This window comes from Myotis yumanensis, unplaced genomic scaffold, assembly GCF_028538775.1.
Source record: "Myotis yumanensis isolate MYYU_CA2020_CCGP unplaced genomic scaffold, mMyoYum1.0.hap1 SCAF_11, whole genome shotgun sequence".
Taxonomy (NCBI): Eukaryota; Metazoa; Chordata; class Mammalia; order Chiroptera; family Vespertilionidae; genus Myotis; species Myotis yumanensis.
The window spans coordinates 71,316,796-71,340,791 of record NW_027223762.1 but is presented as its reverse complement, the minus strand read 5'-3'; the positions used below and the strand labels follow the sequence as shown (position 1 = coordinate 71,340,791).

Genomic DNA, 23,996 nt, shown 5'->3' with positions numbered 1-23,996 from the left:
TGATTTTTCGTCCAGGTAATTGGGTACTGCCTGTTACAATAACAGGAAACACAAACTCTGCAAGGAGAACACACCACATCCCTCAGAGAGATTTGTGTCCACACGCTCCCCGCGACAGTAACAAGTTTAAGGGGATGGACATCCTCACGGTTAAACTCCAAGCTCCCAGGTCTGCACTGTATCCTCATCCTCATCCCGTGCGGATGACGCGCTGGTGAACCCTCCCAGGGCGGAGGCTTGCGGTTAGGAGAGAGTCCAGAGTTGCGGGCGGACTTTCCGGCCTCACCCCCTCTTCCCTCTCCCCTCGGAGGGGATGGCGACGTGACCCAGCGACTCCTGCCTCTTCCGGGACCGCCTTAGAGGCTCCAGAGCCTCACCCGACCTTCTCCAGGGAGGTCCCAAGCTCCCTGCTCAGAGCGCAGAGCGGGGGTCCTGACCGAGCGGAGGAGCCGGACCAGGCTGCCGCCCACACGCGGAGGGAGCCAGGAGGAGACGCTGCGCAGGATAGGCGCGCCGAGGGAGCTCAAACTTGGGTGGGTAAGGAGTTAGGGTTTCCTGAGCTGGGAGTGCTGGGGCTCTGGGACGCAGGTTTGGCCAGCAGAGGGGCTTAAAATACAAAATGCGCGCGGGAGCAGAGGGTGCTGAGCCGGAGGGCGGCGCTGTCCTCAGTCCCTGGTGCTGAAAAGGGGGGCAGAAAGCAAGGGCCGACTCCGGCCTCAGCGCTCTCTCTCTCTCTCTCTCTCTCTCTCTCTCTCACACACACACACACACACACACACACACACACACACACACACACACACCTGTACCCGGAGTACCGAGGACCAGGACAAGACGCCGTCCTGCACCCAAGTCTTTCGCACCCTTTTTACTCTCCTCCCACTGCAGCTCTGGACCAAGCGGGGCTGAGCCTTCGGGCGGGCAGGAGGCGGGAGCTGGGCGGGCTCCCACTGGCGACAGGAAGGGGATCCAGTCACGACGCCGTCCCCGGGACATCTCCCCAAGACACCCTACACGGAAGGGAGGCGTCCTGGCTTCCCCGCTTTCGGTCGGGGACCTTCCCAGCTTCTCCCACAGTCCGCGCTGCTCTGTGAGGTTGTCCACGGCCCAGAGGAAGCGGGAGCCTGGGGAACCAGTGGACTGGTCGGGGACTGCCTCAGCTGGCCCCTACCCAGCCTCGGGGATCCAAAGAGATGGGTGAGCTGAGAAGGAGGCGAGGAACTGAAAATCTGGGGGGAGTCAGCACTCACTGTTTTTAATGATGAAATCATAACGAGATCTTGGCTTAGTGCTCAGAGCGAGGACCCTCCGATCCCTGCGATCCCCTGAGGGGGATCCTGTCCTGAGCTTTTCTCCCAGCTCAGCCCCATCCCCACTCCTCCTGGGAGCAGAGTCCGCAGGCCCTTGTGCGTGGCCATTCTGGACTGGCGGCCCTCGCACCCTCCCAGCCCACAGCTCCAAGTTGCAAACTCTGGCCGTAAACCCGATAGCCAGAGGGTGGACGCTCCTCACCAAATCTTCCAGAGGCAAAGCTGGTGGGCGGTGGGGCCCCTGCTACCCCAAATCCATGCACAATACCCCCCATGTGAGTTTGGGCTTGCATCCCAGAGTAGGCAGCCCAGCCCCTAACTTTCTCCAAGGACCGCCTGCCAGCTCCTCCCAACTTGCGCCCCTTTTTAAATTTTTTAAAAAAGATATTGTTGCTCATTCATAAAAACAAGCCACAATATCGCTGTCTGGACATGGGTCACACACTCCCTGGGCGAGAAGCCATTGGCGTGGGCCGTGGGAAGCTGGGCAGGGTCGGGGAGGTGACGGCTCTCTTGACCAGGTCTCGGGCCATGTCCAGTTCTGAGTTCTGCTGGGCGGGGCCCCATTGGGGTGTCACTGAACTGTGGGGAGCTCTGTGGGCAGGATAGGGGGGATGCCCAGCACACACGTTCCCTCTCCAGCCTCTGTCCAGAAGTGGGGTTCCCCTCCAGCATTGATTCCAGTGCTGATTCCGGGAGAAGGTGAAAGATACACCTCCTGGGTACCATGTCCGCTGCACATTGAGTTCTCGTGAGTACAAATCTCCAGGTTCAATCCTGTGAAAGGAACAGAATTGAACAGGCACAGTCCGCTCTGGACATGGCAGAGTCTGACCACAAGAGCTCAGTCTCTTTGGCCAGGACTGCCTGTGCCCCTGGCCGTGATGCGCCTCTTCTTGTGCCTTTTCTGTTCTCACTCACTGTCTGTCAGCGGTCCTGCCTCTGGTTAATAATGGGGTTGCCAGAGCGACCAGTATCCCATCGCCATGATACCCAGGAGGTAAACAGTTGGAAGCTGCAGAGGCTCCTTGCTAGCTCCCTCAGATCCTGCAGCTGTGGGCTTCGTCGGGCTTCCTGCTGGACTGGGGGGGCATGGCCATGTCCAAGGCTCTCCACCCCCAGTCTCTAGCCTCCCCAGCCACCTACTCACCTGAAACCCTCTCCAATCCCTACCAACCACTGGGGCCTCTGACTGAGATGGATCCAGCTTTCTTCCTTATCCCCCAATTGCATAAATGGAATCCAGGGAGCAAATGGTTTTCCCTCTGAACTAATTCATGTCCGCCGCACATTGAGTTCTCCTGAGTACAAACCACAGGTTAAACCCTGTGGAAGAAACAGAATTGAACAGACACAGTCCACTCTGGACATGGTGGGGTAGTCAGTGTGGGAAACCAGCCCTCACCCCGGGTAAGCCCACCTGTGCTCTGGGCTGAAGCAGAGGTGATTAGGTGCCCTGAGAATAGAGAGAGTGGGAGGGACTGACTCCTGATCGGGGCGGGGGGTGGAGGGGGGCCTCCCAGGGGAGATCATATTGGAGTTGAGCTTGAAGGATGAAAGGAATTTCAACTAACTGGAAGCAAGAAGGGAAAACCTCTCTCTAGGCAGAGAAACTAGCAGGAGCAAAGACTTATGGATTAGTCAGGAGCAGGTAGGACTAAGATTCCTGTCCAATTGGAACTACACAGCTGTATCCTCATTAGCATTTTCTCCTACTAATCAGAGCAGCTCCAGTCTGACCAATCAGGACAGTGCTTTTGGGGCCAATCAAATTGTGTAGATTTGGCACCCTTATTTGCATAGATGGACCAATCAGGGACCAGGGCGGGGACTTCTCTCTGTGTAAGTTAGTTCCCCTCTGACTGGGGGCACTTTCCCTTTCCAGTGAAGCCTGGCTTCTCCAGCTGGAAGCTGAGTGGTCTTGTCTCAGCACCCCTTAGTGGTGAGGGTGGCCTTGCAGCATGCCGGTCCGTAGCCATGCTGCATCACAGCTGAGTTGTTTGCACTGAATCAAGTCTCCTTCACCACATCTTAAGTTGGCATTGAACTGGCACAGACGACCCTGAGTTAACATGAGGCACTGGGGGAGCCTGCATCATGGGAGGGGTACACTGGCCAGAACCTGTCCCTTGGCTCTCACCTGTCCTGGGAGGGAGACCGCAATGCAGGAAGCACAGGGTGAGCTTGAGTGAGCAGTCGCTGCCAATAGGTGAGACAAGAACGTTCATGACACACTTGAAGGAAGGGTGAGCAATTTGGTTTGAATGGAGCATCCTGCTTAGGCTGATACGGCCCTGGTTATGAAAAGTCCTGAATGTCACGCTAAGACTCTATGCTGGAGAAAATAGGCAACCGCTGAGAGTCCCTGGGTGACATGATTAAAACTACCTTTCAGAGAGGCCCTGTGTCAGTGAGAGGACTGCACTGCTGAGCACCTCCTGAGAGCCGGCCTCTGGGTGGAGTTCAGAGGTGAGACTGAGACGGGAGGTGAGCAATGGGAATTGTTTCCACAATCCCAGGGAGGGGCAAGGGCCTGAACAAAGATGGGAGCAGAACTCAGGAGGCCTTTTCGTCCTGCTTTGCAGAACTCTACATTCCCAGTTCTTCTACTGGATGACTTTGAATACATTGTTCAACCATTCTGAGTCTCAGCTTCTCCATGTAAATTACAAGTGATCGTTATAATACCTGCCTGGTTGGATTGTTGGGAGGAGTAATTTATTGGAGTGAATTCCTTTCTTCCAACAGTGCCTGACATAGCAAGTGCTCAAAGGTAGAGATGACCATCTTATTATCCTATATAACAAGAGAGGAATATGCTAATTAGCCATTATGCCCTGAGGCATAACAATCAAGCGCATCACGGATCAGCAGGAGGGTGGGCCAACCAGGTACAAGCAGAGCTGCAGAGAGTTACAGGAGGGGGCAGGGCAGCAAGCTATGAGGGAGGGAGGAGGAGGGGGAAGAAGGTGAGTGGGGAGGGGTCAAGGGGAGCTACAGGAGGGCGGCAGTGACCTACTGGCTACAAATGGGCTGCAGAGAGCTACAGGGCAGGGCAGCAAGCAAGTGGGAGGCGGAGATCTACAGGAGAAGGCAGGGCAACAATCTTTGAGGGGGAGCGGAGGGGGCGTGGCTACAGGAGGGCAGGGCAGCGGGCAGAGAGCTACAGGCAGCAACCTACTGGCCCACGGATTCGTGTGCAGGGCTACTAGTTTTCTACAATGACAGTGGATTCCTTTCATGATCACATCCCCCCCAAAAAAAGTTAATTAAGAGGAAAAAACACACTTTATCTCCTGTGCCTACAGCTAGGCTTAGTGAAACAGGTCCTTGAGGAAGAAAGGGAGAGTGTGTGTGTGTGTGTGTGTGTGTGTGTGTGTGTGTGTGTATAGAGTGTGGAGTGGCTGTGGGGAGCAGATGGATTTCTGGGGAGAGCATCTGTAGGGTTGGCTACAGAGATCTGGGTTCTCCAGCTCTAGCAACATCTGGGAAGCAGTTCCATCTTCCTGGAACCTGGCCCGGAGCAGCTGAATTTTATTGCAAAGCCATCGTTCTGAAACTGAGCACACTGAGAGCTGAGGAAGCCAGAGGCCCATTTGTCCTGTGTTACCCCTAGGAGACCAAGACACTTTCCGGGCACGAGACAGTCCGCTGTCTGTGGGTTGGGTAACATGATTGATAACCTGGCTACAATTTCAGTGCATCCTCTTTCACTTCAGATCTCTTCCTGTACATGGGACAGTGTTAATTTTTATTTTCAGGCAGGAATGGAAAACCCGCATCTGGCACATGCAAGCTTCCCTTTGCCCGTGTTCTAAAAACGCAGAGTTCGGGAGGGAGAGCTCAGCTTTTCTAACTCAGACTCCTCCCTGTCTTGGTGTGGGGCATCCCTGGGGTTGCCTGTATGTACCAGTATCCATCGCTCCACAGAAAAGGGAGGACAAGGACTCTCACCTCCCTGCCCTCAGCACCTGGAAGCTCAGGCCTGAGCACAGCTGGACATACCCTCGTGGTCTAAGACTGGAGCTGCCCTTTGGGGCCTTTCATGGGCAAATGCAGGAAGCTTTGATATTTACTGCTCCCAGAAAGTGCCCTTGTTTTCCTAGAGGCAGGGGATTAAGCTTGCAGGCTCTGCAGTTAGATTGCCTGCCATAGTCCCGGCCGTGTGAGCTGTGTACCTTGGTTTGCTCATCTGTAAAATAGAGATGATAATAGTACTTATCTCATGGGGTTATTGTGAGGATTAAGTGAGTTAATACATGTAGAATAGTGCTTGGCATAGTGTAAGCCCTCAAAAATGTTGCGGTTATTATTTTATTATTATTATTGTGATATTTACATGTTTCTCCCCTTTGTTACACTTTTATTTTGTGAGCTCCTTATAGGAGATACTCTAAATTTTGCATTTTAAAAATGTTTTTATTTTAGATTTAATATTACTTCTATTTTTAGATATTATTCACATGCCATAAAACATTTCAGCTGAACGACATCCTATTATGTAGAAATACCCTCTTGTTCATCAGTCAATGGGCATTTAGGTCGTTTCCACGTTGGGGCCATTGTGAATAATGCTGCCATGGACACATGAACACATGTACAAGTTGCTGTGTGGATGTGTGTTTTCATCTCTCTTCGGTATGTACTTAGGAGCAGAATTGCTCGGTCAGGTGGTACCTCGATATTTAGCCTTTGGAGGGACTGCGAAACCTTTTTCCAAAGTGGCTGCACAGCTTACATCCCCACTGTGTGCTGGTGGGAAAGTATTCGTCTTCTGGTTTCTAGCACCAGGCATTGACTGGTGCTTTTTTCTTTAATGATTAATTTTTTTATCGATTTTAGAGAGAGGGGAAGGGAGAGAGACAGAGGGAGAGAAACACACAGAGAGAGAGAGAGAGATGTGTGATCAGTTGCCTCACGTATGTGCCCAACCAGGGATTGAACCCGAAACCTAGGTATGTGCCCTGACCTGGAATCAAACCCACGACCTTCCAGTGCACAGGATGATTCCCAACCAGCTGAGCCACTCGCCAGGGCAGCATGGACAAGCTTTATCTATTTCTTTGCTTGGACAAGCTGCTAACATCTCTGAGTCTCAAAGTGGCCATTTTTAAGTAAGGATACAAATCATAAACATCTGCCCAGCTGGAGCGGCTCAGCTTGCTGAGCATCAGCCTGTGCATGAAGGTTGCTGGTTTAATTCCCAGTCAGAGTGCACGCCTGGGTTTTGGGTTTGATCCCCAGTTGGGGAGCAATCTCTATCTCTCTCTTCTCTCTTTCTCTCTCTCTCTCTCTCTCTCTCTCTCTCTCTCCCTTCCTCCCTCCCTCCCTCCAAGCATGTCCTCGAGTAAATTTTTTTTTTAAATATATTTTATTGATTTTTTACAGAGAGGAAGGGAGAGAGAGATAGAGAGTCAGAAACATCGATGAGAGAGAAACATCGATCAGCTGCCTCCTGCACATCTCCCACTGGGAGACGTGCCCGCAACCCAGGTACATGCCCTTGACCGGAATCGAACCTGGGACCTTTCAGTCCGCAGGCCGACGCTCTATCCACTGAGCCAAACCAGTTTCGGCTCGAGTAAATATTTTTTTAAAAATCAAAAATACCTGATTAAGTTATTTTGAGGATTAAATGAGATGAAATATGTACTGGGTTTAACATCACATTTGTAACGATTTTATGAATGTCATGAATTATTAGATTTGTAACAATTTATCTTTATTGTTGAAAGTATTACAGGTGTCTCCTTTCTTTCTGCCATTAACCCCATCCACCCTGCTCCTGCCCCCACCCCTCCCCAAGCCTGTCTCACTATTGTCTGTGTCCATGGGTTACGTATATAAGTTCTTTGGTTAATCTCTTCCTGCCCCACCGCCCCCCCCGCCCCCCTAAAATTCATCAGTGTGCTCGTGCTTCCATGTCTCTGGACCTATTTTGTTCACCAGTTTATTTTTTAATTAGATTGTTATGTTTTGTTTTAAAACAGAATTTGGGGTAGCTATGAAAACATGAGCAAAATTGTCAGATTAAAAAAATAAATAAATGAGAAAACCAGAGTCAAGAAAGAGAATGCATTACCCCCAGAGAATGAGGGTTTGAAGCTTTCTGACATCAGACAGCAGCTTGGCCATTCATTCACTCATTCATTCGCGGGGTCAGCGCTCCACTCTGAGCAGCTCTCTGGAGTGGCAGCGTGTATGGAGGAAAAGACCACGTTCACACTTCAGCAGAGAAACCCAGCCCAGAGATGCCCACCTAGTACAGAGTGGCAGGAACTGTGGGAGGAAGTGGAGTAGGGCCCCCTGGGGAGTAGCCTTCCAGACTATACTGAGCTGAGCTGGGTCTGCAGCTCCTTCCCGTCCTGAGTCCTGATTGTATTTGTTCATGTTCATGTTTCAGCAACCACCTGCGGCAAGAAGATGGCCAAGATTAACACCCAGTACTCCCACCCCAACCCGCCCGGTCCTTGGGTGAGGGCCACAGACAGCGATCTTGATCACCTGGAAAACGGCCTGAGCAGGTAAGACGGGCTTTTTATTTTGCCTGGAAAAGGTCCTTCCCTGGGCTGGTCTACTCTGTGGGAGAAGAATGCCTTCGCCTGTGGCCAGCCGCAGGTCAGAGGGCTGGGGCTCCTCACAGTGCTCCTTCCAACAACATTGTTCATCTCACTGAAGTCCTTTGGTTCTTGTTTTAGAGATGTGGGAAAATAAGGCTCAAAAATTGCGTAACTTGAGACAGTAACAAAATGAAGATTCAATTCTACTGTAGAAAGGTCTCCAAACTGCCACACTTTCCAGGTGTACATCAAACACTTACCAGACTCTGTGCACCAGCGCTGTCCTGGGCACTGGGGTGCCCTGCCCTCACTTCCAGGGGTAGGCTGGGCTCTGCCAGCAAAGCCATCAGCCCATTAGTGACAGTCCTACACACACAGCTGCAGGGGAATTGGGATCAGGAGTTCCACTTATGGCCCGGTTGCTAACTTACTAGGAAAGTGTGTTTAACATTTCCATGCCTCAGTTTCTTCAACTGCAAGAGGGAGCGGCATTCTTGTCCAAGTTCCTGACATACTATTGAGGAGATGAGACGGTGCCTATTTGGTGCAAGTGGGCTTACATTGTTATGTTTCTTAAATTCCCAATAAGTTAATTGAGTGGATCCATGAGAAGCTTTATTTCCAACATTTATGTTATTTTTGTCCTATATATATAACACTCAAAACTTCTCCCTCCCATGATAACTGCATATTATCTGACTAGTGGCCCGGTGCATGAATTCGTGCACATTGAAAGGAAAATAATTAGAAGAAATATTTTAATAGTTAATATTGGATTTTGTATTCCACATGGTCCATGTACCATATTTGATTTTACAATTTGAAAAAGTCAAGGAGACTGGTCTTCATTCGGAATTTCTGCCTTAACTATACAGTCAATGTCGTGTTCCGTTCATAATTTGGATTCACTATCTAATATCAATAATATGTGTGCGCAAGGCAGTCTGTGTTTCTGAAATTCGATGACATAAATTTTAGCTGTAACTTTGCCAAGTAAATCAAATTTACATATATCATTTAAAAGAGCATTCAGCTTAATATTAAAAACCCTGGTACCAAGTCAGGTCTGTTTTCAACTTTTTGCCAGCATTGTAAATTATTTGTCATATCTGCCCATTTTGGGTTGCACATCATGGTTAGGAATAAATCAGGCTTGCCATACTTCATTACAATTGCCATAGCATCCTGATACTGAAATCGCTGCTGCATATTTCTGGGACTACCCTCAAAAGACGATTGGCACATTGTGATTTTCAGATCTAGATGTGAGAGAATCCATCAAACCACTATATTTTTCAACTCTCAACTTAGATTGGTTTGCTTTAATGAAATTTATCTGATTGGCTTCCATTTTTGAATATGAATCGACAATATACTGTTGAGTTAATTTTCCTGCATTTAAAATAGGATTGAAGTCCTAACCGGTTTGGCTCAGTGGATAGAGCGTCAGCCTGCAGACTCAAGGGTCCCAGGTTCGATTCCGGTCAAGGGCATGTACCTTGGTTGCGGGCAATACCCAGTGGGGAGTGTGCAGGAGGCAGCTGATCGATGTTTCTCTCTCATCGATGTTTCTAACTCTCTATCCCTTTCCCTTCCTCTCTGTAAAAAAACAATAAAATATATATTTTAAAAATAAAATAAGATTGAACATGTCCCGGACGGAGAGATGAAATCCATAATACTGCATTTGTGTGACTTGTGTCCTTACATTTTGTCTAGTATTATTGTCGATTACACTGTCGTCTCTGAGTCTTAATGCAATATCTGTTCCCAGCCTTTTCACCATGTGGAAAAAGAACAGGATACGTCATTGCATCTAATGTAGAAAACAGGACACTGATTTGTTTCATTTTAGTGGCATTTGGATTATTGGGATCTGGTTTACAATGAATGAGCAAGTCCCTTTCAAAAGGAGGTTCTCCATCTTCGTTTCTGAATATGACAGCAACCTCGGTTACACGAGGAGAATTATATCTACCTGGGTCACTGTTATGATCATATTTAATCGCCATTGTTACTTCGTGGGAGTAATACCTTTCGCTACTGCTTCAGATTGGGCTTCCTTTCCTACCTCATGTAGCATCTTGTAGAATTTTGTTAATTCATTTATTTCATGCAGAGGTTGTTGATGTTGATCATGAGTCTTTCTGAGCAGCCCTGGTTTTCTGGCATTGCTAATCTTTTACTCGTCACTTCGGCTGAGTCTAAAATGTAGAGTTGAGCAAACTTCTGAGAAATACCATCTGAAGGATGTAAAGTTCCAGTGCGGTGATAAACTTGTCCGTGTATTCTAAAACAGTATGGCCCATATCCTGATGGCGATGTGATATTTGCACCCATTGAAGCCAAAGCAAAAGAACTATTTATGGAACGATTATTTTCCATAACATTTTTACTGTCGGAATCTTCGTTTATCATTAATTTTTTAAATATGCTGGGCATTCTGGAAATTTTATATCATTTGGACAAACTTTACCTTTGCTGAAACATCGAGTAGATTTTCCATTCGATGGCTTCTCATCGGAGAAATTTAGTGAGAAGCAAAATGACATGTAACAGTCATTCTACCACAACTGTGTTCGATAATTGCATCCTCACTTACTTCATTTTCGCTGTGAAGTCAGTTCCTACTAGTATTGGTGGTACTTGTCCATGACAGTTTTTCAGACATATCCTGTCGACGATGCCGCTTTCTTTCAGCTGCAAAGGTACCATTCGGGCCAGCAGGCCAGGGAGGGAATGTGGGAGATTAGCCTGCCTGGAAGGGACCACAGGAGGGCTTTGGAGCGTGTCTGGACCAGCCCGTCTCGCTCCAGCAGCCCCAGCTCACGCCCCCAGCCTCACAGCCCCACAGCCCCACCTGGCACCCGCCTTGGCCTGGCACCGCCTGCTCACTTGCTCTATCATCCCGCTGTGGTCCCGCTCTCATCAGGGCCCATTGGGGGGGCAGCGCCTCCACTGCTGCCAGCACTGCATCACCAACACCCCCTGGTGGTCAGCACACCTCATAGCGAGCAATCAAACTCCCAGTCTCCTGGTTGAACTTCCGAGGGGACAATTTGCATATTAGGCTTTTATATAAATGGCCACAAATGCAGTGCCAGTGCCTCGGTCCCTACACCACTGGCTTTGGGCCCTCATCCATCACTTCTCCTCACTCAGGGGTGCATTTGTCTCTTCTCTGTCTGGGTATTTGGTTCCAGCTCCTTAACAGACTCGCTAATAAATGATGGACAACAATATCTAATGACATTGAGGCCCTACTACTGAAAATTTAGGCAGCCCTCGGACTCACCTTTGAGGATTCAGGCAAAGGGAGGAAAATCTCAAAGCACCCCAACAGAGACGTAGTCCCCAACCATTTTAACATACTGGGGCCCCCAGAAATGTGACATTGACTCAGGGGCATCAGAAATCCCCACCCTCCTAACTGCTGCCTCCTAACCCACCTGCTGTCCACACCTGTGTCCCACCACTGGGGACTTACTCCTTTAGGTTAAGGCATCGCCCCTCATTTAAAAGAAAAGAGAATATAATCCAGACAGTCATCTGCTACTAACACGTTGACATGCATTAATAGTTTCCTTCCCACGTCTGAGCTAATAAAGCTCCTCAAGGTGGGCTTCGGACAAGTTTGGGGAGTGAGGAGAGCAGGCCCAAGCGTGGGCACACAGTCAGGCTGCCTGGCAGCATCTGGCTCCTGGGATCTTGGGCCCCATGGGGGAAGGACTGAGCTGTCAGGTCAGGGAGAACTCGAGGCAGAATGGGACTTTCCCCATCGCTCCCTTTCTCCAGAGCATCTCGTGGAGTTCCCAGACTCCCTGGGCTGCGAAGGGAGGGGGCAGTCTGACTCGTCTAGGGAGGTGCTCGAGAGGAGGCAGGTCCAGGTGGTGCCAGATGGCTCTTACCCAGGCACCACCGTGGTCTGGCTCTGCCCCATGTGTCCTGGCTCCTCCTCTGCCAGTGGCCCGCAAGCCTGACTGCAGGCTGTTCGAGGAGCCCATGGGGCTTCCTGGGAGATGAGCCTCTGCAGAAGGAATTGCCAGCTCACTGAGCCACCTGACACCTAGTGGTGGGCCTCTGCTACCGAGGGACTCCCTGTGGGCTCACGCCCGGTTCACGTTCCCTCAGGGCTGGTCAGCCACACAGGTCAGGGCTCTGAATCATGCCCTTCAACGATGCTATTCATTCGTCATCTGAATGGGTGAGAATGCCATCCCTGCCCCTCTCCCCCTGTTCCCTGGCCAGCACGATAGCTAACAGCACAGGGCAGACTGCTCACCTGAACAATGGCCCATAACTGACCAGCCTCAGTTTCCACATCTGCACAATGGGCTGTACTTACCTCCGAGGCTGTAGTGGGTTCAGACAGGACAAAGCTCGGGCTCAGGCTCTGCCTGGAGTCAGTGCCTGTGAACACTCGCTGCCGGTCTCGGCAAGGAGTCCCCTCCTGTGGGTCTTCTCTGGTGTCCCTGGCTCTGCCCTCAAGCCCCAGCTGTTCCGACATCTGGAGCTCACCCTTCCTGCCTGAGTCCCATCATGCTGTCTCAGCTTGACCACGAGCCTTGTCTCACCCAGCCCCACCTGAGGCCTTGCCCAACTGCTCTTTTGGGGAAAAGCCTGTTGGCAGATTACTACAGAACCCCATGGAAATACTGCATAGATTTCAAACACAGAGAGAAAGAATGCTTCTTTCATGAGAGAGCTGTTGTGCTTTATCTCATGGAGGCAGGAGCGGGTTAACAGATGGACGGTTCCGGAATGGGTCACGTGGGCAGGCTAAGTAGCTGTCTCAGAGGGTGGATGAAGAAAACTGAATTTATTTAAGGAAAGGGGTGGGGGATGGGATGCCCAGAGGGAAGGGCTGAGCCGCACCGGGCCAAGGGGACATGGGGTGGCCGATGGCAGCACAGGAGCTGGCGTTTCATCCTTAGATGCGGTCACTGGCAGATTTGGGGCTGAGGTGGGCTTGGAAGGCGGGTGGATTGCAGGCGTGCGATCAGGTGCCTCAGGAGTTTCCACTCCTTGTGCGGTCTGACTCCTGGTGTCCAGCAGCTTTTTCCTGGTCTTTGTCTCCTGTGGCGGGAAGCTTACAAATGGCCATAGGGGTGGTGTTGCCCTACAGCCCTAACAGACATCGCGGTAGAAATTCAAGCCTCGAGAACCAAGTGCAGAGATGCCTGGGGAGGAAAGGCTCCCTGGTCCCTTGAACTTACATCACAGGAGGCTCCCGTTCTTCGTGGCGCACTGGCCCTTCTGCACTTGAGTCTATGAACAGCACTCAGATCAATATGAAATCGCCTTTTTTCTCTTTCCTATTTGAAGACCAGGAAACACACTGCTGGGGGTGAGCGGCCAGCCCACAGAACTCCTGGTTGGGTGCTGGGCAGGGACGGGCCGAGGCCTCTCACTCTGCCGCCTCCCTGCCGAGTGGGCGTCCGCAGGCCAGGCCACACACCACAGCGGTCCCTGTGGCCAGCGGCAGGCCTGCTTTGAAACCGGTAGGCTGTGCCCTCCTCACTGGCCCCCGAGCTCTGATGTCATGGGCAGTGGTTCCCCTGCTGCTGACCCAGGAAGCCTGGTCTCGGGATGTCTCCCACGTGATTAACAGGCGCCAGACTCACAGACATGCTGGGCCGACTGCTTGGTGCCGAGACAGAGGGGCTGCTGGTGGGGACAGAACAGCTCCATCCTCGGGGTGCCTCTGATCTGCCAGGTGCACGTGCCGCGTCAGCGCTCCGGCCCGCCGTCCCCGCTCCCCCCACTGCCAGCTGCTAAGGTCCAGGGGCTGGAGATAGACTTGCTTGTCCCCGTCTCCTCCTCCTGGAACTGACCTAGTCCCTTGGAGAGTGCCCGCCACCTTCGTAATAAACAGAATATTGGAAGGGCAGCTGAGGTGTAGCCTCCTACCTGCAGCAGGGCCGGCGGGCCTCTTGTTTGCACAAGGATGCGATGTGAGCGTCTCTTATGGGTATTGAGGTGGAATTCGATCACGTGGCTTGGAAATAGAGGCAGGCTGCACAGTGCAGTGGGTGGGTCAGCGCCACGTCTCTACCACACGCCACAGGGCTCCGTCCTCAGCCATGTCCTACTCAGCTCCTGCTTTAATGGCACCATGTGTGGAAAAATCAGCTTCATAGAGTGGATGCCAACAGGCTTTGAAGTGGATGTGATGACATTCAAATCTCAGCTTTGCCACTTGGCTGTGTGCCCTTGGGGAAGTTACCTAACCTCTCTGAACCTTGTTTTCCTCTCGTGTAGGGTTGTTCTGTAGATTAAATGATATAATGCATGTGGCTGACTTCAGTAAGCAGTCAATAAATGTCATACGGTTGGTTTTGTATTTGTGAACGAGATGGAGTTGGGAGGAAAGGCTGATGCCACTGTCTACCAAGGGTCCCAAACATCGAGTGACACCGATACACGGGAAGTCCCATCCTTCCAACAGACACATTGCACACGCAGCAGCCATGTTACAGGACTTGGGTTTTGGCTGCCAGTTGGTGCTGGGAGCACCAGAAGCGCACGGACCCACAGCCTACGAAGACCTCTGGCTTGGGCTCCAGCAACAACAGGATGGTCTTAGCCTCCCTGCCAGTCAGGCAAGAACGCAGGAGCCTGCTCCCAGGAGGATGCCCCTGAGGGAAAGGGACTTGAACCCGGTGAGGAATGGCCGGGGGCCGGGGGTTCCAGCCTGGAGAGGCAGCACAGGTGTGAGAGCTGTCCCTCACGGAAGGCGGCCATGGAAGTGGCAGGTGCCTGACTGTGGTCCCAGCAGAAGAAAGGAGTCTTGAGATGGGGAAGCTGAGGGACGGGCTGTGCAGAGGTGGCCTGGACAGGACGCGGGGTGGTAGTGAGCCCTCCCCGAGCCCCTCTCCCCCGTGGAGCGCAGGGATGATGAGGAAGGAGGAGGCCGCAGCTCAGTGGCTGGGGTGCAGCATTCTGACTTCTCCTCACTCGGTGGGAGGAAGGGAGCCTTTCCCTGTCATTAGTTCTCGCCTCCTCCAGCCGTCACCACCTGGTTAAGAGGGCTGATTAGGCTGGGATAGGCCATGAGATAGAAATCATTTGTCTTGCCCTGGCTCTTCCGGACTTGCAGACTGAAGTGCAAATCCCTAGAGGCCAAGGCCAGGATGGCTCTTAATCAGGCTGGTCAAACCGCAGCCCCAGGAGGTTTTCAAAGAAGAAAAATATTCTCAGAGACACTGGTCTTCTTCCCATAAACACTAGGGAAGGCCTCCTGAAGGAGGTGGCCCTGAGCTTGCCTTAGGAGGTAGGATTTCATGAGCAGAGATGAGTTTGCTCGAACACCCTTGTTCTGGAATTAGTGTGGACAAGGCTGCTCTGGCTCCAGGTGGCGGCGCTGGGACCGCCCCCTCCCGTGCTCTGACGGGACCCTGTGCGCTGGCTTGCCCCTCTCACTGAGCCCACCATGTGCGCTGGCCTTGGGCTGCTTTCCTCGGTCAGGCTTGCTGTGAAAGGAAGGCCACGTTTATCCTAAGAGCAGGGTCTGCGGCAGCATGACCTGCAGTGGGAGCCGTGGGTTGAGGACCCGTGGCCGCAGCTGTCCTCACTGAGCAGGGCATCTGGCCATCTCATCCTGAGCGTGTCCAGGAGGCGCGCGAGCGTGAAATCAATTCAGCCTGCGGCACATCTGATTTCCTAGGACCCGCACGCCTGGCGAGGAGACATGCTCAGGACTGCGGCCAGGCATCGCCATGGAGACCGGAGGACAGCCTGAACCCAGGCAAGGCTCCGTCACCATCCCCGGCCAGGAGCCTGCCAGGTAACGGGTGGGTCTCAGCCTTCTTCTTGGGAAGGGGAGACTGAGGCAGAAGGAAAGTAGATGCGTCTCGGAAAGAATGGTGGGTGGGATGGGTTGAAGATTTGGAGAAAGAAGAGGTAGGAGCAGAGTCAGACATCCATCAGTGAGCAGTTTTCTCCTGGGTCAGGGGTCTGAGCTCAGAAAAGTCTAAGAAAAGCTGCCTCGATCTGAACTTGCTTTAATGAAAAGTTATATTGAGAGACTTGCTCAATTCTGGAATAATTCGGGGGCGGGGGAGCCAACCAGGGAGGGTTCAGGAAACAAGCGCAGGCAGCCACGGGAGGCCACGGGGTCCACGGCCGCATGGAGAAGGGTGGTGGCACCTCCGGAGCAGCCCGGCAGGTCCCCACCAGCACACATCTTCCTTGTAAACGCATCCGAGAGAGTAACCAGGCTCTCTCCCTTCTGGTGATGGCTGTGCTCTGGCTTCAGTAGCTGTACCACCTGGAGGGAATCATTGCACCTTTTCAAGTCTCATCTGAGATGCTAATCCTGTGGTCCCCAGCGGTGCTGGGCTGGGAGCGGGGGGGGGGGGGGGGGGGGGCGTGCTGCACTGCAGCCAGCGCTGACTCACAGCAGGGGCCCACACACCTGGGCTCATGGCTTCCTTCCACCAGTTCTTTTTAATCCTCACCTGAGGATGTTTATTGATGTTTAGAGGAAGGAAGGGAGAGAGAGAAGGAGAGAGAAACATTGATGTGAGAGAGAAACGTGCATGGGTTGCCCCAACTGAGGATGGAACCTGCTACTTAGGTATGTGCCCTGACAGCAATCAAACTCGAAGCCTTTTAGTATGCAGGATGATGCTCCAACCAACTGAGCTACCCGGCCAGGGCACCATTTTTTTTTTAACAATGCCATAGTTATTTTACATAATCATGTGTTCTACAGTTTTTGCTTAAGACAATTACAAACATTTTAATTATTTATTCTTCATATTTATTTTTCATTGTGGAGGACGCTACCAATATTTATTTCACTATTCCATCTTAGTCATTTCAGTGTTTTTGTCTTACTAATGAAGTGATGCTTTAAGGCTCTTTAATTTCATGGAAGAGAAACCTTCAAACCAGCTCAAATTAAAAGACCTGGGGCAGGGGCAGGCAGGACGGGGCTGGGGTGGGGAGATGCTAGGGCAGGGGCTGGGGCGGGGCTGGGGGGTGCTGGGGCAGGGGGTGGGGGCTGGGGCAGGGGCTGGGGCAGGGGCTGGGGCGGGGCTGGGGGGTGCTGGGGCGGGGGACGGGGGCTGGGGCGGGTGCTGGTGGAAGGTGAGATACTGGCCACCTCCTGGAAATGGAGCCTGGGCCCCTGAGGGGAGCTGGGGAGGGAGTATCTGCTCCCTCTCGCTGTCTGGTGGAGTTTCAGGTCTTGGTGCTTTTGCTGCGTGTCTACTGCTTCTGTCTCAGCTCGCACATGGCAGGCACAGGCTGAAAGGCCTGCTCCACGTGATCGTGAGCTGAACCATCCAACCCCACGTTGGAGTGGCTCTTAGATCAGGGGCTTGAGTGACTGGTTCAGCTGTCCGTCTCTGAGCCTCGGCGGAGGCTGGGGGTGGTGGGGAGGGTATGGCCTCGGTTTCCCCTCCACCGCAGAGGGAAGACGTGGAAGGGAGTGTCCAGAGCAGACACGTTGGGCTGGGAGGCACCTGGACAGACGCCCACAGAATCTGCCAACATCTGCTTCTGAGTCATTTTCTTGCTTCAATTTATTCCCTTAGGCTAAGGTCACATGAGTGCAATTAGGGTCAAAGTATGTGACGACTTGTGACTTCATTCCAGTTGCTCACAACTATTTTTATTGGGGTCTGTGGTGTGCACTGTCGGTGCCAATTCAGGAAACCAGACGCCGAAATACAGAGCTGAGCCTGTCTTCCATTCCCTCCCGGCGAAGACGGGATGGCAGGAGGCCGCTCAGGGGGCTGGGGCAAGGCCAGCTCGGTGGACGTGGACTGCACCTCAGGGCCTGAGGCCCCGTGGGGTCTGGCTCCAGGAGAAGGGCCCAGGCAAGGAGCGACAGAATGTATGCACAAGCCTGGGAGAAAACGAGAGTTCCTGGAAGAAACAATAATACGTTTGTACTGAAGGGCTTAGTCCTTAAGCCTTGCTCTAGAGTTTTCAGCATTTGGAAATAGAATTGTTTACTCTTCCTGTGCTCACCAGTTGTGACAGAGTTCCACTCGGGGCACAAGGAACAGGGAGCAGAAAAGCTCGCTCATGCCCACTGGAGGCTGGCGCCTTTGTGGAGTGAGGGGTTAGAAGGACAAGGCCTTAATGAGGACCCGTCCCTTCCGGAGGGCGCTGACTTCTGGGTGCACACAGAGGAATAAACAGCCCATAGTGGGGGGGCGCAGCCTGAGCCAGGACCTGGCAGGAGGCGAGCGCTTTCCTTTCCCTCCTCTGTGCGCTGACTGCCGTCCGTCCGTGCCCTTCCAGGCTGTGGCGCCTCATCGTCTCGCTGCGCATATGGGCTTCCAGACACGCGCACCACCGGGACCAGCGACCGGACGCTTTCCTGGAGCGTTTCCGCGGTGCCGAGCTCAAGGAGGTGTCCAGCCGAGAAAGCAATGCCCGGAGCCAGGGCGGCCAGGAGCCAGCAGACAGCGAGAGAAGGTAAGGAGCCAACAGGAGGTGAGCCACCTGCGCCAGGCAGGAGGCACTGCTCACTAGGCCAGCTGGAAGCCGCTCCTGGAAGAAGGCTTCTGTCTTGGGAGAGCACCAACTGTCTCTGCCCGAGTCCAAGAAGTCCTGCAGGAGAGAAACCCTTCACCCAGAGGCCCCAGCCTCCTGTGACCCCTGACCCCATCCTATTCAGAACTCAGCGAGTGTCCCCGGGAACTGGTGCTCTCAGAAACACACTCGGGGGTGCTTGGCTCACCCATCTCTGTCCACCACAGGGCCCTCCTAGACTGCACTGTAACCCACCTTGATACGAACCCACCGGAAACCAGGAGCCTCGGGGAGAACCTCAGTGGTACCCAGTTTTATGCAAAGGGATGCATGCATTTTTCTGGGAAGAATGTCTGCAGGTTGGTGAGAATTTTCAAGGGGAACCATTCATGTTCCAGATCAGGTTAAAAACCACGGGGAGGTGGAGCGCAAGGAGGGGCCAGGGTGGGGTGGGGTGGGGAGAGTGTTCGCCTTTTGATAGGAGAAGGGTCTGCAGAACCAGGGTCTGGGCACCATCTTGCCCGCCCACAGCCTTCTCCACACCCTTAGGCTAATGGGAATGAGCATTTGACTCTGTCGCTTCCCAGTGTGGCCAGATGAGTGGAGGGTTGAGCTGGGACCCTATCAGGGCCGGGCTCAGCTATATCCAGAGGCCTGGTCAATGGTGGGAAGGGTCAGAGTGGGGAGATGAATTCGATGGTGCAGGATGGTAGCTGGTCACTTAGGGAGGCTTCCTGGGGGAGGAAGACTGGACTTTTGAAGCAAAGTCCCATTGGCAAAGCAAGGTGTTCGCAGGGACAGGTCTTGGTGCAGTGGGTCTGGGCTGTGGGACCACCAGCACAGAGGTGTGAACGCGCCCTTGGAGCTAAGCTTTCCCTCCTTCCCAGTCTCACAGGGAGCTGTTGCTTCCTGGGTTTTCAGATGCTTGGAATGGATCCTCAGAGAACCCTGTGTGAGGAGAGGGAGACGTGGGCAGGGCAAGCAGGCGTCCCCAAATGGCATTTGGCTGGATGGTCAGCCTTGTGGAAGCGGGGCCCCGAGGGTCAGGCTGGCGTGCTCCGGGCCACTGGCTTTGGCCTCCAGGTCTCCTAAGGGGTCGGCAGTGACCACGAACCAGCAAGCCACCCTCCAGCTCTGTGAGGCCAAGCTGGCTTCCTGCACCAGCCGTGCCCCAAATGTGCCCGGCAGTGGACAACTTGGAGAGCATACCTTTGACCATGAAGTACTGTGCTATCCAGCTTTAAATAATGTTTGCTTGGGCGCAAAACCAGCTCCACCTTCTACCCGGGTTCTCACGTAGATCGGGGGGGCGGGGGGGGGGGGGGGCGGGCCAGGACCGAAGGAGTTAAGATGGATGTGAGGGCGGGGATGGGAGCAGAGAGACTGAAAGCTGGGACAGCTCTGCCCACGGTCCATGTCCGCCCTGCTAATTGGAAGTGACAGCTGTGACCGAATCTTGGAGCAGCTGCCCTTTGAGAGCCAGGCCTGTGCGGACAAGGGCAGCGAGTTGTCACTGCTGCTGCGGAGTCCACCCTGGCCTGCCAGGCACTTGACGGCCTTACCCGAGAGCGCCGAGGGCAGGGGCCCCGTCGGGTCCATGGCTGCGCCCTTCATGCCGTTTTCACACGGTTAAGCTACGTGAAATAGAGTCGAATCTGAGGCAGATGCTGGGTGGAGTCAGTGGTTGATCACATTTGTCCAGAAGCGTCCCGTTAGCCAAGCGGTCACCCGCTCTTCCCCCAAAGCTTCCATCACAGCGAACTAGTCACAACACATTTGGTCCCTGACACCCTCCGTTCCTCAAGCTGCGTGCAAGGCCCGGGAGGTGGGGTAGGAGTAGCACCGGGACGGTCCCTGCGGGGAGCTGAGTGCCGGTTCCCACGTTCGCCCCCTCGGCCTCCTGCAGTGGCTGGGCCCGGCCAGAAGCAACACCAACACCTGCAGCAGCTCAGAGGCGTGAGCATCTCTGCTCCCTGCTGAGCCCTCGCCTTTTTTCCTCCAAGATGCCAGTTTGCCTCCCCCCTTAAGTGTTCCTGCTCCCCACCCTCAGAACACTGCCACACGGCTCTAGAAGCCTGTTCCTTCCACTGGAACGCCATCCGTGGACCATCGGAAGGGCCTGGTCATGTCTTGGGGCGGGCCATTTGGTCTCTCTGTCTCAGTTTCTTGTCTATAGAACAAGGGGGTTGGATGGGATCGCCGTTTCAAGCTTAACGAGCCTCTGTTGCTGTGTATTTGAGGGCAAAGCTGGGCTCCTTGTGGAGCAGCGGGTAATTCTTCTCAGAACCCCCCGCCCCCCACCCCACCCCTTCCTCCTGGGTGCCAGTGAGACGCTCTCATTCAGGCCGATTCAGGCCGATTTGGAGGATGGGATCAGGGCAGTGGAAAGAGGAAAATTGTATTTAGTTAGTTAGTTAGTTATTTGGTTAATTCTCATCCGAGGATATTTTTCCATTGATTTGTAGAGAGAGTATAAAGGAAGGGGAGAGATACAGACAGAGAAATATTGATTGGTTGCCTCCTGCATGAACCCCGACCAGGGCCAGGATTGAACCCGCAACCCAGGCATGTGCCCTTGACCGGAATCAAACCTGGGACCCTTCAGTCCCACCAACCGACGCTCTATCCACTGAGCCAAACCAGCTAGGGAAGAGGAAATTTAAATTCGTCCAGAGCATAGCCTCTAGAAACGGTGACCCACTGCCATTCCTTCCTGTCAACAGATGCCGAGCCGGCAGATAGCTATGATGTGTGATCATGGCAGATACCACTCAAGAGCCCAAGGAGAGCGTGTGCTGTGTGACCATACATGTGTTAGCACGTGTGCACCATTCTCCCGCCTTCTTCATGGAATGCCATGGGAATAGGCAGAGGAGCATCTCAGTTGGAGCATAGGGAAAAGCCATCATATCAGGGAGAAATGCCAAGTCCTTGACTTCCAGTTGAAGGAGAAATGGGCCAAGGCTTTTTCTTCTTTCCCTTTGTTCCTTGGGTAGAACATTTTTCCATTTTCCTCCCTGAAACTTAGTTGCATTTTGTTTGCATAAATTTGGACATCAAATCCAGAAACCCAAATGCCAGCAATCAAGAACAATGAAATTATTTCAACTATAAAACAATAGCTATTGGAATATGTGCTTGACTTAAAGCACCTGATATTAACACCTTTGAAACCTGGGTTGTGTCTGGCAGTCAGGGAAAGGCTCCGGGCACTAGAAACCACAGACAGGGGCCCTGGGGGTCTCCCGGCTCCTTCGCCCTGGGCTACCACAAGGGTGAGGATGGGGGTGGAGGGTGTTGGCTGCACTGAGCTCCTATAAATCTTTTCAGGGCTCATATCATGGGTCCAACACTGCAGCCAAGGACCAAGGGACAGAATCGGAGACTGTGCCAAACAGGGCCACCTAGACACAGACACAGAGGTACAGAAACAACTCCTGTGGACACCCATCCCCATTCTTCCACCTCTTCCGGAGTTTTCTCTTAGTCCCCTGAGTCCTGACTCTCCCTCCCTGATCAAACCGTTCCAGCCAAAACCAGTATAGTTTTGCAGCTGTGTGTGGGTCTTTTGGGGGCAGTGCTGGGTGGATTTGGGGGTGCAGCTGGATGGTGCTGGGTTTTTTAGAGACCCTCAGCAGGTTGGTAGCCAGAGGAAAGGCCAAAGCCTGTAATCAGGGGCCGAAATCCTGGACAAGGAAACCTGAGCCTGGTGCAATGAGAACCCTCAGCAAGGTTTGCATGCTCAATAAGCTGGTAGGAGGCGCCCTCTGCTGGTATCTTGGTGTTAAGACCAGTGGCAGACCGGACTTCAGGGTCATGCATAGAGGACAGAGAATGGGTGACTGTCCTTGCTCTTCTCACTTAACAAGCTAAATAGATTTTATTCTTATTCTATGTATTCATATATGCATTGTCAGAAACTTGCAAAACACAGAAAAGCACACATGAGCATATACCCGCAGAGAAGTACACGTCATGTTAACAGGAATCCCTTTATCAGAGAAAACCCTTCTTAACATGTTGGCAAAGATACCTCCCAGTTTTTCCTAGGTATAAAAATTGAATGGATAGAAAGACAGATAGATATAATATATTTAATACAGATGCTGGTTAAGAGCATTTGCATCCCAATGCGAAGCTTTGTGACCTTGGGTAAGTTACCTGACCTCTCTGTGCATCAGTTTCCTGACCTGTAAGACAGGTATTGCAACGTTGTCTGGCTTGAAGATTTAGTGAAGACTAAATGTGTTCATTATGTAGAGTGCTTAGCACAGTGCCTGGTACATAGTACGTGCTCAACAAATATTGACTAGTATGTTTAGCAGAATAATTTCAGACTGCAGCTGGAGCCGGGCTTGGGGTTTGGGACCTCAGGCGGCAGGTCCACCTGGGCCAGGCATGTGTGCACAGGCAGAGGATGTGTTGTCACTGGCCCGGCCCCTGAGTCCCCATAGCGCCGGCCCTCCTGGCTGCCCACCTTACCTCGCCTCCACGCAGCACGGCTTCTCGCCGGCCAGCCATAGCAACTGCCTCCAACATGCTGGAACTCACCGAAGACAACTTCTCTGACATGGGCTCTGCGGTCCTCATGCCCTGTCCAGTTCTTCGCCCCCTGGTTTGGACACTGCGAGAGGCTTGCCCTGGAGTGTGAGGCTGCAGCTACCAGATTAAAAGGAATTGTTCCATCAGCAAAGGTTGATTGTGCTGCCAACACAGACACGTGTCATTAGCATGGAGTCCGTGGGTATCCGATCCTCAGGCATTTGGAGATGAGAAGAAGCGGGTGCTGGGATGGGCCCGGGACTGCTGACAGGTCACAGCCACCTGGACAGGCAGGCAGACCAGCGTCGGTTTCTCTGGGACTGAGGAAGGACTGGGGAGACTCATGAGTGATAAAGAGGCTTCTGTGGTGGACTTTTTTCAGGGATTTATTCAATGAAACTCTGAGTTTCTTTTTTAAAAAAAGATATTTTATTGATTTTTTTTACAGAGAGGAGGGGAGAAGGATAGAAAGCTAGAAACATCGATGAGAGAGAAACATCGATCAGCTGCCTCCTGCATGCTCCCCACTGGGGATGTGCCCGAAACCAAGGTACATGCCCTTGACCGGAGTTGAACCTGGGACCCTTGAGTCTGCAAGCCGATGCTCTATCCACTGAGCCAAACCAGTCAGGGCAAAGCTCTGAGTTTCTAAAAGCAGCCACTTGAGGGACGTGAGGCCCTGACCGGGTGGCTCAGTTGGTTAGAGCGTTCTCCCGATCTGCAAGGCTACAGGTTTGATCCCCCGTCAGAGCACATACAGGAATCAACCAATGAATGCATCAGTAAGTGGGGCAGCAAATGGATGTCTCTCTCTCTCTCAAAAACAACAACAACAAAAGTAACAATAATAAAAGCAGCAGAAACTGGAGGGATAACTACGGATTTGCACACAACGAACGGTGTTGAGTTTCTGGTGAACAGTGTGGTGATAAGAGAGGGTTATCCATGTTTTGTCCTTCACATCTGATGAACAAGGGTGAGGACAAGACTGGCATATGCAGAACAGAAGATTTAAATTCATCCAGGAAAACATGTTTGGTGTTGCCCTCACACGACAGGAGACGACGAGGGCCCGACACAGGCCAGGACTTCC

The 23,996-nt window shown here is 52.6% G+C and overlaps 1 protein-coding gene across 1 annotated transcript in view; it reads left to right on the top strand.

Annotated features, from left to right (window-relative positions):
• The first annotated feature begins 281 nt into the window (after positions 1 to 281).
• CNGA3 (cyclic nucleotide gated channel subunit alpha 3) overlaps positions 282 to 23,996 on the top strand; it is a 35,491-nt gene continuing 11,776 nt past the window's right edge. The window contains 4 exon segments of the mRNA XM_070428550.1: positions 282 to 533; positions 7,714 to 7,834; positions 15,537 to 15,656; positions 18,128 to 18,322. Of these exon segments, the coding sequence (XP_070284651.1) occupies positions 7,734 to 7,834; positions 15,537 to 15,656; positions 18,128 to 18,322 (416 nt within the window). The 5' untranslated portion in view covers positions 282 to 533; positions 7,714 to 7,733.